The sequence below is a fragment of the Oncorhynchus mykiss genome, chromosome 19, assembly GCF_057628025.1.
Source record: "Oncorhynchus mykiss isolate SJ-2025 chromosome 19, ASM5762802v1, whole genome shotgun sequence".
NCBI lineage: Eukaryota > Metazoa > Chordata > Actinopteri > Salmoniformes > Salmonidae > Oncorhynchus > Oncorhynchus mykiss.
The window spans coordinates 54,777,037-54,792,812 of record NC_143040.1 but is presented as its reverse complement, the minus strand read 5'-3'; the positions used below and the strand labels follow the sequence as shown (position 1 = coordinate 54,792,812).

The window sequence follows — 15,776 nt, the reverse complement described above, 5'->3', positions numbered from 1 at the left end:
TTTAAGAATGTAGTGAAGTAAAAGTAAAAGTTGTCAAATATAAATAGTAGATTATAGATACCCCCAAAAATGACTTAAGTAAAATTACTTTAATGTACTACTTAAGTACTTTACGCCACTGGATAAGCAGTAATGTATATTCACTACCATCATGGGGCTCTTATTAATTGTTTCATTCTGTGTTACACTATTCAACACACTGTCAGTGTCAGGAAAAAGACTGATGATGGCTGAGAAAAGCTCTAAAATAATTTAAGTCATTTTTTCATAATGGATTTCATAAAAATAAAAAACATTTAAATAAACACAATTATTTTTTTCATGATCTAACCGAAGCAACCTCAAAAAGCACTAATCCCTAGGCACTATTTTGGAGCAATTAGCCAAGACTACACTAGAACCGACAGATAAACAAACATAAAACAGCTCTTACTAAACCGAGCAGTGCTATTGTGCTCTTGCAAGAGCGGAAATAAATGACAATTAACAAATGGGCTCCCAAAGAAAACAAAAGTGTTGGCCTGTGTGTGTTTGTGCTTCTGTGTTGTGCTGCTTGCATCATTTAGATTGTTGGGGTGATTTTCCAAACATTACATTTAGCAGGAATGAAAGTCAAGCTGGTACTTACAGCGACTCTTAATCATTGAAAACATCTTAACCAAAAACGTGGCAATACCACGCGATACAGTACACTGACTAAACAAGGAATTACTGATATTGTTCAACATTCTCTCATATATAGCTATGTAATTTTCAATCTCATCGCAGTGCCTCTGATTGAAGAGCATTCTATGTGAATAAGCTATTAATTTCTCTATGTCTAAATGTGTGTATATTTCTTTGTCTTAACTTGTGTAAGTTTCTCTATGTCTATACGTACATTTCTGTATGTCTTAACATATGTATATTTCTGTATGACCAAACGTAAGTAAGTGAGCCATATTTCATCCCTTCTATGAGTCTACGTCAATGTTTGACAGTTTGGAATCTGGACCTGTCTGCAACCTGAACACTGCTGGAGGTTGGTTGGGTATCACAGAACAGGACTGACAAGAGTTATTCACGGCAAACAATGTCTGGGGAGGTCAAAGGGTAGCTGGCGAGTCAGAAATTGTCCTCCAGAGAGCAAACATGCTTTGGTGTGCAAGACCAATATATTGAACTGTTTCTGAACACCCAACACCACAATCCAGAGACTAGTCTATAGCTACCTAGCCCCACTTGAAATGATATCAATAAACAAACAACCTGGTTCACAAACAGCAAGCTACAGTCTGTGCCATATCCTCTGAGCCACATACAGTCTAGAAAGAGCGATATCAGTAAACATATTTTGATTGCTAAACAATGTTAAAACATAGTCAATCACATAGTGGAGAGTGAGGATCCACATAGGTGGGTTAATGTTTTTCATCATGAATCTTGTTCTGGAGGCAGCTCTGCAGTGGTTACTAGCTGGCACAGCCACAACATCATAAATGCCATTTTAAACCTAACCCTAACCACATTGCTAACCCTAATGCCTAACCCTAAATTAAGACCAAAAATCAAATTTTTTCTTTCATACATTTTTACAATATAGCCAACTTTGGACTTTGCAGCTGGCCCATCTAGCGGAAATCGCTCAGTTCTTCCTCAAGAACAAGACTCATCCCAATAAACGCCAACCTGCTCCACATAGTGGATAACATGTTAGGTTGTTCTTACCATGGCTGTGGCCCTGTGGGGAGATCTTGACAGTCTTTGGACCAACTGAATGAAAGTCCTGGATCTGTCCGTTAGCTTTGACCTCCTTCTTTTTCTTTCCCTTGAACCAGCTGAAGGCCCGACCCAGGGAGCCCCCACGCTTCTTCCTACGGCCCCCTTTGGTTTGCCTCTCATGGGCAAACACCTCCGCAACGTCCTGGGGGATCAAGTCTCCCACAGACTCACGGCCAGACATCCCACCTCACACTGCACCTACTCCCTTAGAGAGAGAGAAGGAGAAAGAAGGAGAAAAGAGAGGGAGTCAATTATAGAAACATATTTATGTAACCAAATCCTAGCTATTCCACTCATTTAAGGAAAACATTTGCATAAATACTTTTCCATTGTCCATTCCAATTGCTACATCAATAGTACCCAAGCATTGCACCATTGGTTTAAATCGACTTCAACTCTTTTGATCATGCCCCTCTCTGTGTTAGGGTGTGGGGGAGCAGAGCCCAGACCACACAACCAGCCTACTCAGACCCATCTTGCCTGCTTCTCAACCAAACTTCACTGCCTCTGCAAAGAATTGGCACTGCTCCCTTCATTCCTGAACATGTAGTCATAATGCACAGTGCCCCACCCGAAGCCACACACACACAGACACACACACACATCCAGAAACACACACACACATTACCAGAGAACTAACCGTCTCGATCTCCAACACTAGCTCACTTTCTTTCCCGCTGTCTCTTATTGTCTTTATTTGGCTCCATCTCAACACCCTGACACAATGAGCTCATCACCCTCCCTCTCTTCCATCCCTCTTCCGCCCTGCCAAACGTATTTCCTCTAAGGCAGGTATCTCAATAGAGCAAGATATGACTCCATCTAAGTTACAGTACATGCAAAGCATATCAGCCAAGTGTCAATTCTTCAGAGATAATCTGTGTGTTTGAGACATGCTACCAACACATAAAAATCCCCAAATCACTGAGTCTTGGCAAGATGCCCCTCTACTGCCATCCATCCCTAATGCCAAAATGTCCAGGAGGAGCCTTTGGCCTCTGCAATCCCTCTCTAAGATGGGTCTCAAAATTATCATAAATGGGCTCTTCTCTAACAGAGCTCCATTATCAAAATATGCTTTTAAAGTATTGAAAGATTTAGGATGAGATGTAGTGTACTGTAACTAAGGCCCTGGTTTGGCTCTAAAACACTAGCTAAATGATTGCAGCAGATGCAGGCTGCCAGACACCCCTCACACTGGTCATAAATTAACCGTTAATCACTCCAATCTCCTAGAGGAATGTCAGCACTCAACCACTGGAATCTCCAAATGCTCTTAAATGGAGGAATATGGGGAACATCATCCCCACCCACCCAGACAGACAGTGACCATCACTGAACTAACACCACAGTACTGCTTGGCTCTGCTATCCCAAGCAGAGCATTTCACAAGGAATGTCAAGAGAGACAAGCTCATATCACATGAATGTCTTAATAGGAAATGGTTTACTTTCCCATGGATGTTCAGTGACATAATCAAAAGGATGGCTGGAGAAGAGCTCAGGAGTGTAAATTTGTCTAATTTGATTGATCAATGTTTGGTTCAGTCTGGTCGCAAGGAACTGACTCACATCACACCATGGTTACCTGATAACAAACCAATGACTTCCTGCTTCTCAAAATGAAGTACACACATTTTCACTGGGGTTGGGGCTAGAGGTCGACCGATTATGATTTTTCAACGCCGATACCGATTATTGGAGGACCAAAAAAGCCGATACCGGTTAATCAGACGATTTAAAAAAAAATGTATTTGTAATAATGACAATTACAACAATACTGAATGAACACTTATTTTAACTTAATATAATACATCAATAAAATCTATTTAGCCTCAAATAAATAATGAAACGTTCAATTTGGTTTAAATAATCTAAAAACAAAGTGTTGGAGAAGAAAGTAAACGTGCAATATGTGCCATGTAAGAAAGCTAACGTTTAAGTTCCTTGCTCAGAACATGAGAACATATGAAAGCTGGTGTTTCCTTTTAACATGAGTCTTCAATATTCCCAGGTAAGAAGTTTTAGGTTGTAGTTATTATATGAATTATAGGACTATTTCTCTCTATACCATTTGTATTTCATTAACCTTTGACTATTGGATGTTCTTATAGGCACTTTAGTATTGCCAGTGTAACAGAACAGCTTCCGTCCCTCTCCTCACTCCTACCTGGGCTCGAACCAGGAAAACAACGACAAGAGCCACCCTCGAAGCAGCGTTACCCATGCAGAGCAAGGGGAACAATGTTTGAAACGCTATTAGCGCGCACCCCGCTAACGGGCTAGCCATTTGACATCGGTTACACCAGCCTAATCTCGGGAGTTGATAGGCTTGAAGTCATAAACAGCTGCTGGCAAACGCACAAAAGTGCTGTTTGAATGAATGCTTACGAGCCTGCTGGTGCCTACCATCGCTCAGTCAGACTGCTCTGTCAAATCATAGACTTAGTTATAACTTGATAACACACAGAAATACGAGCCTTAGGTCATTAATATGGCGAATCCGGAAACTATCATCTCGAAAACAAGACGTTTATTCTTTCAGTGAAATACGGAACCGTTCCGTATTTTATCTAACGGGTGGCATCCATAAGTCTAAATATTCCTGTTACATTGCACAACCTTCAATGTTATGTCATAATTACGTAATATTCTGGCAAATTAGGCAGCCCAAACTGTTGCATACAGTGGGGCAAAAAAGTATTTAGTCAGCCACCAATTGTGCAAGTTTTCCCACTTAAAAAGATGAGAGAGGCCTGTAATTTTCATCATAGGTACACTTCAACTATGACAGACAAAATGAGAAAAGAAATTCCAGAAAATCACATTGTAGGATTTTTTATGAATTTATTTGCAAATTATGGTGGAAAATAAGTATTTGGTCTCTATTGCCAGAGAACTGAATGTACATTTCTCTACAATAAGCTGCCTCCAATGCAATTTTAGAGAACTTGGCAGTAAATCCAACTGCCCTCGCAACTGCAAACCACGTATGGCGTCGAGTGGGCGAGCGATTTGCTGATGTCAACATTGTGAACATTGCCCCATGGTGGCGGTTTGGGCAGGCATAAGCTACGGGCAACGAACACAATTGCATTTTATCGATGGCAATTTGATTGCACAGAGATAGCGTGACGCGATCCTGAGGCCCATTGTCGTGCAATTCATCCGCCGCGATCACCTCATGTTTCAGCATGATAATGTCGCAAGGATCTGTGCCAGTTCCCGCCAATATCCAGCAACTTCACACAGCCATTAAAGATCAGTGGGACAACAGTCCACAGGCCACAATCAACAGCCTAATAAACTCTATGCAAAAGAGATGTGTCGCACTGCATGAGGCAAATGGTGGTCACACCAGATACCAACTGGTTTTCTGATCCACACCCCTACTTAAAAATGTAAAATAAACAGTATCTGGGACAAACAGCAGCATATCTGTATTCCCAGTCATGTGAAATCCATAGATTAGGGCCTAATGAATTTATTTAAATTGACTGATTTCCTTATTCGCTGTAACTCAGTAAAGTACTTGAAATTGTTGCATGTTGCGTTTATTGTTGCATGTTGCGTCTACTGGCACAAACAGCCAGTCACATGTGTTTGTTTACAAAGAAGCACAATGAGCAAAACGGAAGCTTCGTGAGGTGAGTCACTCCTGCAGTGCAACTTAACTGAGGTGATCAAGTTACACTTGAACGAAATTCACTACTGTTTGCCAGCTATATCTCTTATAACTATTAAATTCACTAAGATTGGGTTTTGCTAACTTGCTAGCGTTGGTAAGAGCAGCAGAGATAATCCCCTCCTGGATTAAGATCCCTGCTGTGCTGTCTATAGTGAACAAAATTATAGACGCAACATGCAACGATTTCAAAGATTTTACTGAGTTACAGTTCATATATGGAAATCAGTCAATTTAAATAAATTCATTAGGTCGTAATCTATGGATTTCACATGACTGGGCAGGGGTGCAGCCATGGGTGCACTCACTGGGGAGCCAGGCCCAGCCAATCAGAATTATTTGTTCCCCACAGAAGAGCTTTTTTACAGACAGAAATACTCCTCCGCAAAAAATACTACCCCTTTTGTACACTGTCGGTAATACCTTATATTACGGGACGGCACAGGCATGGTATGAAGATATGGAAATCTGGATACAACCAACCCTAATTTGCACACATTACACAAGATTAAGTTAGGTCCAACAATGGATCATGCATTTAAAAATGAGAAGGTGCTACAAATCAGAGCAACAATCACAACATTCATGACAACATTGTATATAATTCCAGTGCATCTAGCACAATGCTGTAGCTGTGATTGATTTTCTCGTATTTGATGCATGGCCTTCCATAGATAAATAAATATTTGCCTAAGCATACAACAGAGCACTGTGGTAACTTCCCAACTAAATTGTTCAGAATATGCCTAAGAGACCCTCTTTCTCACACACACACAAATTAAGGATCAGGAAAATAAAATTCTCACAAAGTTTCCCCTACCAAAATTACACAGTTGCTTCATTGGCACGGTAATTGTAGGACTCCTAACCACACATCTCAATGGTGGCTGGGTGTTGAAACACAAACAATACACACATAATAATACCAACAAAAAGAGGTTTAAGGACAGAAGTTCCTTGAGAATTCCTTGAAGGTATAAACATTGGGACTATTTATTTAACTGCAGCCACACACACCATTGGCTTCTGCTGTGGTTTTCCAGCCCAATGCTACTGAAGCAGGCCTGTGCTCTGACATGCCGTTTACATTTCCCTCAGAATAGATGTGGTGCTTTTACGTCAACCAAGAGAATCATCTCCTGAACAGTACTAAACAGCAGCAAAATAACTAAATGTACATACATACATACAGTGCCTTGCAAAAGTATTCACCCCCCTTGGCGTTTTTCCTATTTTGTTGCATTACAACCTGTAATTTAAATTGATTTTTATTTGGATTTCATGTAATGGGCATACACAAAAATAGTCCAAATTAGTGAAGTGAAAAAAATAACTTGTTTTAAAAAATTCTAAAAAATAAAAAACTGAAAAGTGGTGCATGCATATGTATTTACCCCCTTTGCTATGAAGCCCCGAAATAAGATCTGGTGCAACCAATTACCTTCAGAAGTCACATAATTAGTTAAATAAAGTCCACCTGTGTGCAATCTAAGAGTCACATGATCTGTCACATGATCCCTGTTCTGAAAGGCCGCAGAGTCTGCAACATCACCAAGTAAGGGGCACCACCAAGCAAGCGGCACTATGAAGACCAATGAGCTCTCCAAACAGGTCAGGGACAAAGTTGTGGAGAAGTACAGATCAGGGTTGGGTTAAAAAAAATATCAGAAACTTTGAACATCCCACGGAGCACCATTAAATCCAATATTTCACCACAACAAACCTGCCAAGAGAGGGCCGCCCACCAAAACTCACGGACCAGGGAAGGAGGGCATTAATCAGAGAGGCAACAAATAGACCAAAGATAACCCTGAAGAAGCTGCAAAGCTCCAGAGCGGAGATTGGAGTATCTTGTCCATAGGACCACTTTAAGCCGTACACTCCACAGAGCAGGGCTTTACGGAAGAGTGTCCAGAAAAAAATAATCAAACATGATTGGCATTCGCCAAAAGGCATGTAGGAGACTCCCCAAACATATGGAAGAAGGTACTCTGGTAAGATGAGACTAAAATGTAGCTTTTTGGCCATCAAGGAAAACACTATGTCTGGTGCAAACCCAACACCTCGCATCACCCCGAGAACACCATCCCCAAAGTGATGCATGGTGGTGGCAGCATCATGCTGTGGGGATGTTTTTCCATCAGCAGGGACTGGGAAACTGGTCAGAATTGAGGGAATGATGGATGGTGCTAAATACAGGGAAATTCTTGAGGGAAACCTGTTTCAGTCTTCCAGAGATTTGAGACTGGGACAGAGGTTCACCTTCCAGCAGGACAATGGCCCTAAGCATACTGCTAAAGCAACACTCGAGTGGTTTAAGGGGAAACATTTAAATGTCTTGGAATGGCCTAATCAAAGCCCAGACCTCAATCCAATTGAGTATATGTGGTATGACTTAAAGATTGCTGTACACAAGCAGAAGCCATCCAACTTGAAGGATCTGGAGCAGTTTTGCCTTGAAGAATGGGAAAAAACCCCTGTGGCTAGATGTGCCAAGCTTATAGAGACATATCCCAAGAGACTTGCAGCTACAATAGTAGTATCTGTTGAGTATCTGGAGCATCAGCATTTGTGCGTTCGATTATAGGCTCAAAATGGCCAGAAACAAAGAACTTTCTTCTGAAAGTCGTCAGTCTATTCTTGTTCTGAGAAAGGACGGCTATTCCATGCAAGAAATTGCTAAGAAACTGAAGATCTCGTACAACGCTGTATACTACTCTCTTCACAGAACAGAGCAAACTGGCCCTAACCAGAATAGAAAGAGGAGTGGGAAGCCCCAGTGCACAACCGAGCAAGAGGACAAGTACATTAGAGTGTCTAGTTTGAGAAACAAGAGAGAGTTTGACAGACAAGTCCTCAACAGGCAGCTTCATTAAATAGTACCCACAAAACACCAGTCTCAACGTCAACAGTGAAAAGGTGACTCCGGGATGCTGGCCTTCTAGGCAGAGTTGCAAATAAAAAGCCATATCTCAGACCTGCCGATAAAAATAAAAGATAAAAAAATAAAAGATTAATATGACACTGGACAGAGGAACTCCGCCTAGAAGGCCAGCATCCCGGAGTCGCCTCTTCACTGTTGACATTAAGACGTGTGTTTTGCGGGTATTATTTAATGAAGCTGCCAGAGCATAAATTCCATGGGATATGTAGGTCTCCAGTTTTATATGAGTAAGCCTGGGGAGTTAAGACACTGGCACCTGCTTTGCCTGAAGAAAACATCAGACCCACACAGTACTTTGTACACTCCCCTATGTATTTATTTGGACAGTGACGCTAAAACTTTGAATTTGGTTCTATACTTCAGCATTGGATTTAAGATCAAATGCTTTATGAGGCGGCAGTACAGTGCCTCCTTTTGTATAAGGGTTTTTCATGTCTCTTTTACCATTTAGAAATTCATGCACTTGATCTAGTCCCTTGTTGTGCCCAATATAAATGAATGGTAAATAATGTACTCTGTCATTTTAGAGTTCATTTTATTTTAAATAAGAATAGAATATGTTTCTGAAAACTTCATTAATGTGGATGCTACCATGATTAAATATTTATTATGATTTAAATCGTGAATATTGAGTGAGAATGATAGAGGCATAAATATCATACACCCTCCCTGCTGTGGCAGACACATCCAGACCATTGTAATGCAACAGCACAATCTGTATATTAATGTCATAGTATTGTGCAAGTGAAGATTGTAATAAGTTTACACTACAGGAGTTGTTGCAAAAGTGACTCAGGGTGAGGAAGCAAACCTGGCTGGTAAATGCGCCCGTGGGGACAAGTCAAAGACAGGAGGGTGTGGCAGTGAAACAGACACCTTTGTTTAAAGAGTGAGTATAGCTTAGTTTAAACAAGAGCACATTCACATTTACCTCCAAGTCTGGACACCGGGATTTAAAGTGGCAGAGCAGTGTTCAAGGTTCTAGTCAACATTTAGTCCACCTTCAGAGATCAGTGTGGGACATAGATCCCCCCTCAAACCCAATGTCTTCTTAGGGTAGTATAATGTGGGCAATTCCATGAGAAGGGAATTACACTTTTTCACTTGAAAATGTATGCCAAACCAAAACCATTGATTTCAAAGTTTAACAAAGCAAACTCTATGCACAAGGACTACATTTAATAATTTTTTACATTTTGTTATTTTTTAACTAATTTAGTGGAAGAACTGTGCAGATGCAAACTTTGGTGACAGAATTACGGTAAAATCTCCCTCAGTGTTTTATGCAACCACATTCTCCAAAAATTCTTACAATATCTGCTCAGAATTCAAATAAAAAATATGGGTTGTCAGCTATGACATGGCATCTTGAGTTTAAAAATATATATATTTTGGTTATGAGGCGGTAACGGAATTACTGTAATGGAATTACATCATGGGTCCCTGATCTTTACGACACAGAAATACATAATTATTCTCCTCATGTTTCACAACTTTGGACATCACAGCACAGCACAGCAGTTCAGTACAGTAGATATACTGTACTAGTGTATTGGACTACTGTGCTCAACTCACTGTACAGTACTGTATTCTACTCGATGTACTGTACTTGTGCTATGCAAACTTGTGAAACATGTCTATGATAGGTCCAGTCCGGTCTGTCTGTGGACGTTAACATCAAGGCCAGGGTGAACTGACCAAATGTTTACACATTTTCAACATCAATGGAGGTCTGGTGTTAGTTGGTGCTCAGTGGGTGAGGATGTTGATTATAGTAAATGGAAAGAGGGGGATTATGGGTAGGTGTCAGTAAGAGCTGGGAGAGGTGATATTAACTGGAGAGAGAGAGGGAGGAGTTGTCAAGACTTAGGCTGTTTTAACACTCTTGGTTTGACCACCAGACAACAGAAAGACAAAGAAAATAGTTGTGAGCTGAACATAACAGTATGCCATGGAAGGGAGGACAGGAGCAAGTGAACCAACTGTGTTTGTGACCATTGTAGCTAACTCAGTTGCAGTAATTCCGTTACACTTTTGGGGTAATTCTGTTACCAATTTGGTAACGGATTCACACGTTTTTTTACTTCTGTGAACTTGTCAAAGCATTAAGTTATGCCATATTCCTTAGATGGAAAATGTTTGAAAAATGTATCTATGCCTTCATTTCCTAAAAATATAGACTCAGCTTTAATTTGACACCCAATATGATATGCTGCTATGAGCTTCATATGTTGGTGCTCATGGGCCGCTTTTGATGGAACTGCCCATGTACAGTTTTGAATAGAGTGAACATTATGTGAAATAATGGCGCGTGCTGCTGTAATAACTGATTAAGTGTCAACATTTTACTCATGTGAAAGGTGGCTTTACGGTACTGATTGATCAGAGGTCAACCGATTAATCGGAATGGCCGATTAATTAGGGCCGATTTCAAGTTTTCATAACAATCGGAAATCGGTATTTTTGGGCACCGATTTTGCCGATAATTTTTTTTTATTTTTTATTTAACTAGGCAAGTCAGTTAAGAACACATTATTATTTTTAATGACGGCCTAGGAACGGTGGGTTAACTGCCTCGTTCAGGGGCAGAACGACAGATTTTCACCTTGTCTGCTCGGGGGATGCAATCTTGCATAACGCTATATGCACAGTTAACTAGTCCAACGCTCTAACCATCTGATTACATTGCACTCCACGAGGAGACTGCCTGTTACGCGAATGCAGTAGAAGCCAAGGTAAGTTGTTAGCTAGCATTAAAGTTATCTTATAAAAACAAATCAATCAATCAATCACTAGTTAAACTAGTAATATCATCAACCGTGTGTAGTTATCTAGCGTGTCCCGCATTGCATATAATCGATGCAACGCTGGGGGATGATTTAACAAATGCGTATTTGCGAAAAAAGCACAATCGTTGGATGACTGTACCTAACCATAAACACCAATGCCTTTCTTAAAATCAATACACAGAAGTATATATTTTTAAACCTGCTTATTTAGCTAAATGAAATCCAGGTGAGCAGGCAATATTAACCAGGTGAAATTGTGTCACTTCTCTTGTGTTCATTGCACGCAGAGTCAGGGTATATGCAACAGTTTGGGCAGCCTGGCTCATTGCGAACTAATTTGCCAGAATTTTACATAATTATGACATAATATTGAAGGTTGTGCAATGTAACAAGAATATTTAGACTTAGGGATGCCACCCGTTAGATAAAATACCGAACGTTTCCGTATTTCACTAAAATAATAAACGTTTTGTTTTCGAAATGACAGTTTCCGGATTCTACTATATTAATGACCAAAGGCTCGTATTTCTGTGTGTTATGTTATAATTAAGTCTATGATTTGATAGAGCAGTCTGACTGAGCGATGGTAGGCAGCAGCAGGCTCGTAAGCATTCATTCAAACAGCACTTTCGTGCGTTTTGCCAGCAGCTCTTCGCAAGCACAGCACTGTTTATGACTTCAAGCCTATCAGCCTAATGGCTGGTGTAACCGATGTGAAATGGCTAGCTAGTTAGCGGGGTGCGCGCTAATAGCGTTTCAAACGTCCCTCGCTCTGAGACTTGGAGTAGTTATTCCCCTTGCTCTGCACGGGCCACAGCTTTTGTGGAGCGATGGGTAACGCTGCTTCGAGTGTGGCTGTTGTCGATGTGTTCCTGATTTGAGCCCAGGGAGGGGCAAGGAGAGGGACGGAAGCTATAATGTTACACTGGCAATACTATAGTGCCTATAAGAACATCCAATAGTCAAAGGTATATGAAATACAAATGGTATAGAGAGAAATAGTCCTATAAATGCTACTAACTACAACCTAAAACCTCTTACCTTGGAATATTGAAGTCTCATGTTAAAAGGAACCACCAACTTTCATATGTTCTCATGTTCTGAGCAAGGAACTCAAACGTTAGCTTTTTTACATGGCACATATTGCACTTTTACTTCTCCAACACTTTGTTTTTGCATTATTTAAACCAAATTGAACGTGTCATTATTTATTTGAGGCTAAATAGATTTTTATTTGTGTATTATATTAAGTTAAAATAAGTGTTCATTCAGTATTGTTGTAATTGTCATTATTATAAATAAATACTTTTTATTATATCCACAACATTTTCCATCCTCATGAAGCCATCTATTTTGTGAAGTGCACCAGTCCCTCCTGCAGCAAAGCACCCCCACAACATGATGCTGCCACCCCCGTGCTTCACGGTTTCATCAGACCAGAGGACATGTGCAGTTGCAAACCACTTTTTTATGGCGGTTTTGGAGCAGTGGATTCTTCCTTACTGAGGGCCCTTTCAGGTTATGTCGATATAGAACTCGTTTTACTGTGGATATAGATACTTTTGTACCGGTTTCCTCCAGCATCTTCACAAGGTCCTTTGCTGTTGTTCTGGGATTGATTTGCACTTTTCGCACCAAAGTATGTTCATCTCTAGAAGACAGAACGCGTCTCCTTACTGAGCGTTATGATGGCTGCGTGGTCCCATGGTGTTTATTCTTGCATACTATGATGTCAAGCAAAGAGGCACTGAGTTTGAAGGTAGGCCTTGAAATATATCCACAGGTACACCTCCAATTAACTCAAATTATGTCAATTAGCCTATCAGAAGCTTCTAAAGCCATGACATCATTTTCTGGAATTTTCAAAGCAGGTTAAAAGGCACAGTCAGCTTTGTGAATGTAAACTTCTGACCCACTGGAATTGTAATACAGTGAATAAGTGAAATAATCTGTCTGTAAACAATTGTTGGAAAAATTACTTATGTCATGCACAAAATAGATGTCCTAACCGACTTGCCAAAACTATTGTTCTGTTAACAAGAAATTTGTGGAGTGTTTGGAAAAATGAGTTTTAATGACTCCAGCCTAAGTGTATGTAAACTTCCGACTTCAACTGTATGTACATGATGTATGTGAGTCACCACTAGGGGAAAACTGGAACAACCCAATGAAATCCATCTCCTAAAAAGGATTGTCACATTAATAAGCAATGACAGCGGGTAAGACCAAAGGAATGTGCCTATTTTCGATGTGATGATTTCACTCAAAGTTACAAAAAATTCAGAACACAAAACACAGAGGTACGTTGTACAAGGAAAATGTCAGAACATTGCGTTAACAAATCATATTTTTTTCCCAATGCATTTTTTCAAAAGCATTTTATGCACATGACTCTGGACAATTCCTGGTCTTCCCATGGACTTTTGTAAAATTAGTGGAAAAGAGAAAACATTAAAAAACATCCAAGACACAAATGGCCTTCTAAAGAGACAGTGAGTTTGAACGCTAGTATTTCAAGAATATATAGATGTGCATTTTTCTTGAGGCAAAACCTTACCTACGTTTCTGTTTGCTATAATAAAGGATATGTGGATCAGGATATTGATAGAAATAAATTCAACACAACAATACATGCCAATACTAAACATACATAAAGAGTTGGATAAGACCCAACTGAAATGAGGTCAGTCGACAGTGAATCAGGGTCATTGTTGCTGTAAGGGTGAATATGTGGAGCTGTGGACAGATCTGTTCAAGTCTGAGTGCTGTTGGGCCACTGTAGCCATGCAGCAGCTTGTCTAAGAGTAGAGCCTGCATTCCTGAGAGATTGATAATTACTGAGGAACTCCTCTTTCCAAATATCCTTCACCCCCTCTCTCCCTCTTGTTCTCCCCCACCCACCTACCTACCTCCCTCTTTCTGCCTGACAGAGAACGTATACAGTAGCCTAGGAACCAGAGTCATAAAAACATAATGGCAAGGGCCATAAGAGAATACCATTGTAAGATAAAGTTTTAAAACTAATTATGCACAGGCTAAAGTTACCGGTACCCCTCATTACTTTCTCATATTGTTCACATGTTCCAATAGTGAGAGACTCTTGAGTTTCTCAGACTGGGCTGTTGAATCTGCCCATTTGTAGACCTCATATAAGTGTTGCCGTGGGCCTAAGCCTGGACCTCTGTATCTATGGGGATGAAGACCCTGGTCTGAGGGAACAAAACCAGGGGAGGTGAAGTATTTTGACAGTAGTGACTTAGTGCCTGCTGGGATAAACACAGCTGTGGCTTAAAAAACATCCTCTCCTGCCACTGGCATCTCTGAAGTCTCTGTTCTCTCCAGTCAAAACAAGCCCTCTGTGCCCCAACCACAATAACACACACTCAATCACTTAGTCATAGACTGCCATACACTAAGCACTATGTAGGGTGAGAGGACTGGGAAATCTTATAGTAAGGACTAGATGGTATAGGGTTAGCAGACATGCAGACAGAGCAGACTAATCCAGCAGTGGACAAATGCAAATGTTCTCTATGTAAACTGTTTTGGCATTTCAGAGTGCCTAAATAGGCTACTAAAAGAAGGCCTGTCCCGTTTGGCTACTACTACTGAAACACAGTCCACCGACCTAGGAATGTTGGCCTGAGAACATGAGACACACGCTCACACACACATTAGCGTGGCTAACGTTTTGACTGATTGGATTTCCCATTAGTGCTGATCAATGGTTCAATGATTACAGATGAGTAAGTAAACCAATCCCACTGATTAAACAGTGTCTACCACTCTGTCTACACAAAGGAGGCTTCTCACTACACTACAGACCTGAGTCACTGCTGATTTCACCACACTCACGGGACTGTCGCCCATTCCAGACTGAAGCTAGAATGTCTACAGCCCATCATAATACTGAGACGTTATCTGTCCACACTGCTGTGAACTAAGTTCTACTGACTAGCCCTCCTCCCCACTGGTCACTGTGGTCATTTCCCCCTGAGTTCTCCCAAACACTAACCACTGTCTAGACTGAGCTATCCTTCCTCTCTTAAGATCCTCTTGATCTGTCATGCCCTCATCCCTCTATTCCTAGGGCCCTGAGTTTTTCTAGGTCAAGTCCCATGCTGGAAGAAAGGTCAGGGCCCTAGTTGTGCAAAGGAATCTCCCCCTGGATCTGTGGTTACATAAGGCACCTGTTATCTCCGTGGGTACAAGCCCTGGCTTGGCAGGCAGCCGAGTGAGAAGGAAGAAACACCAGTGCAGGACACACCCTTCCTAAACAAAAGTATATTGTCTCCACTCCAGTTCAGAAGTCATGGTGAAGTCATCAGGGGCAGAGGTTAGAGAGGGGTGTTCTGAAATGATCAGGACAATTTTGTCAAAATAAACTATAGGCCAATGTTTATTAGCAGACTGCAGTGGTAATTACTGGTAATTATCAGGTTTTAGTTGTCCACAATCAAATTAATGAGACAAAACAAGCAACTGACATATTATGTGACAACGTCTAAAACGACTGAAATCTGGCCAATTTGTCTCCAAAAGGACTTTATCCATAGAAAGATGTGAATAAATTGGAGTCCTGTTTCATTTCACAATTG

At 40.8% G+C, this 15,776-nt stretch overlaps 1 protein-coding gene across 6 annotated transcripts in view; it reads right to left on the bottom strand.

Annotated features, from left to right (window-relative positions):
- LOC110497991 (NHS-like protein 3) overlaps positions 1-15,776 on the bottom strand; it is a 45,018-nt gene that overhangs the window by 27,321 nt on the left and 1,921 nt on the right. For 2 of the 6 annotated variants that reach the window (XM_021574507.3, XM_021574508.3), the window contains exon 2: positions 1,708-1,966. In XM_021574507.3, the coding sequence (XP_021430182.3) occupies positions 1,708-1,942 (235 nt within the window). In that variant the 5' untranslated portion in view covers positions 1,943-1,966. Of the gene's footprint in view, positions 1-1,707; positions 1,967-2,083; positions 2,265-15,368; positions 15,531-15,776 lie in introns of those variants that run through there. The other 4 variants (XM_090211386.1, XM_036954927.2, XM_090211387.1 and 1 more) reach the window with 4 other exon arrangements.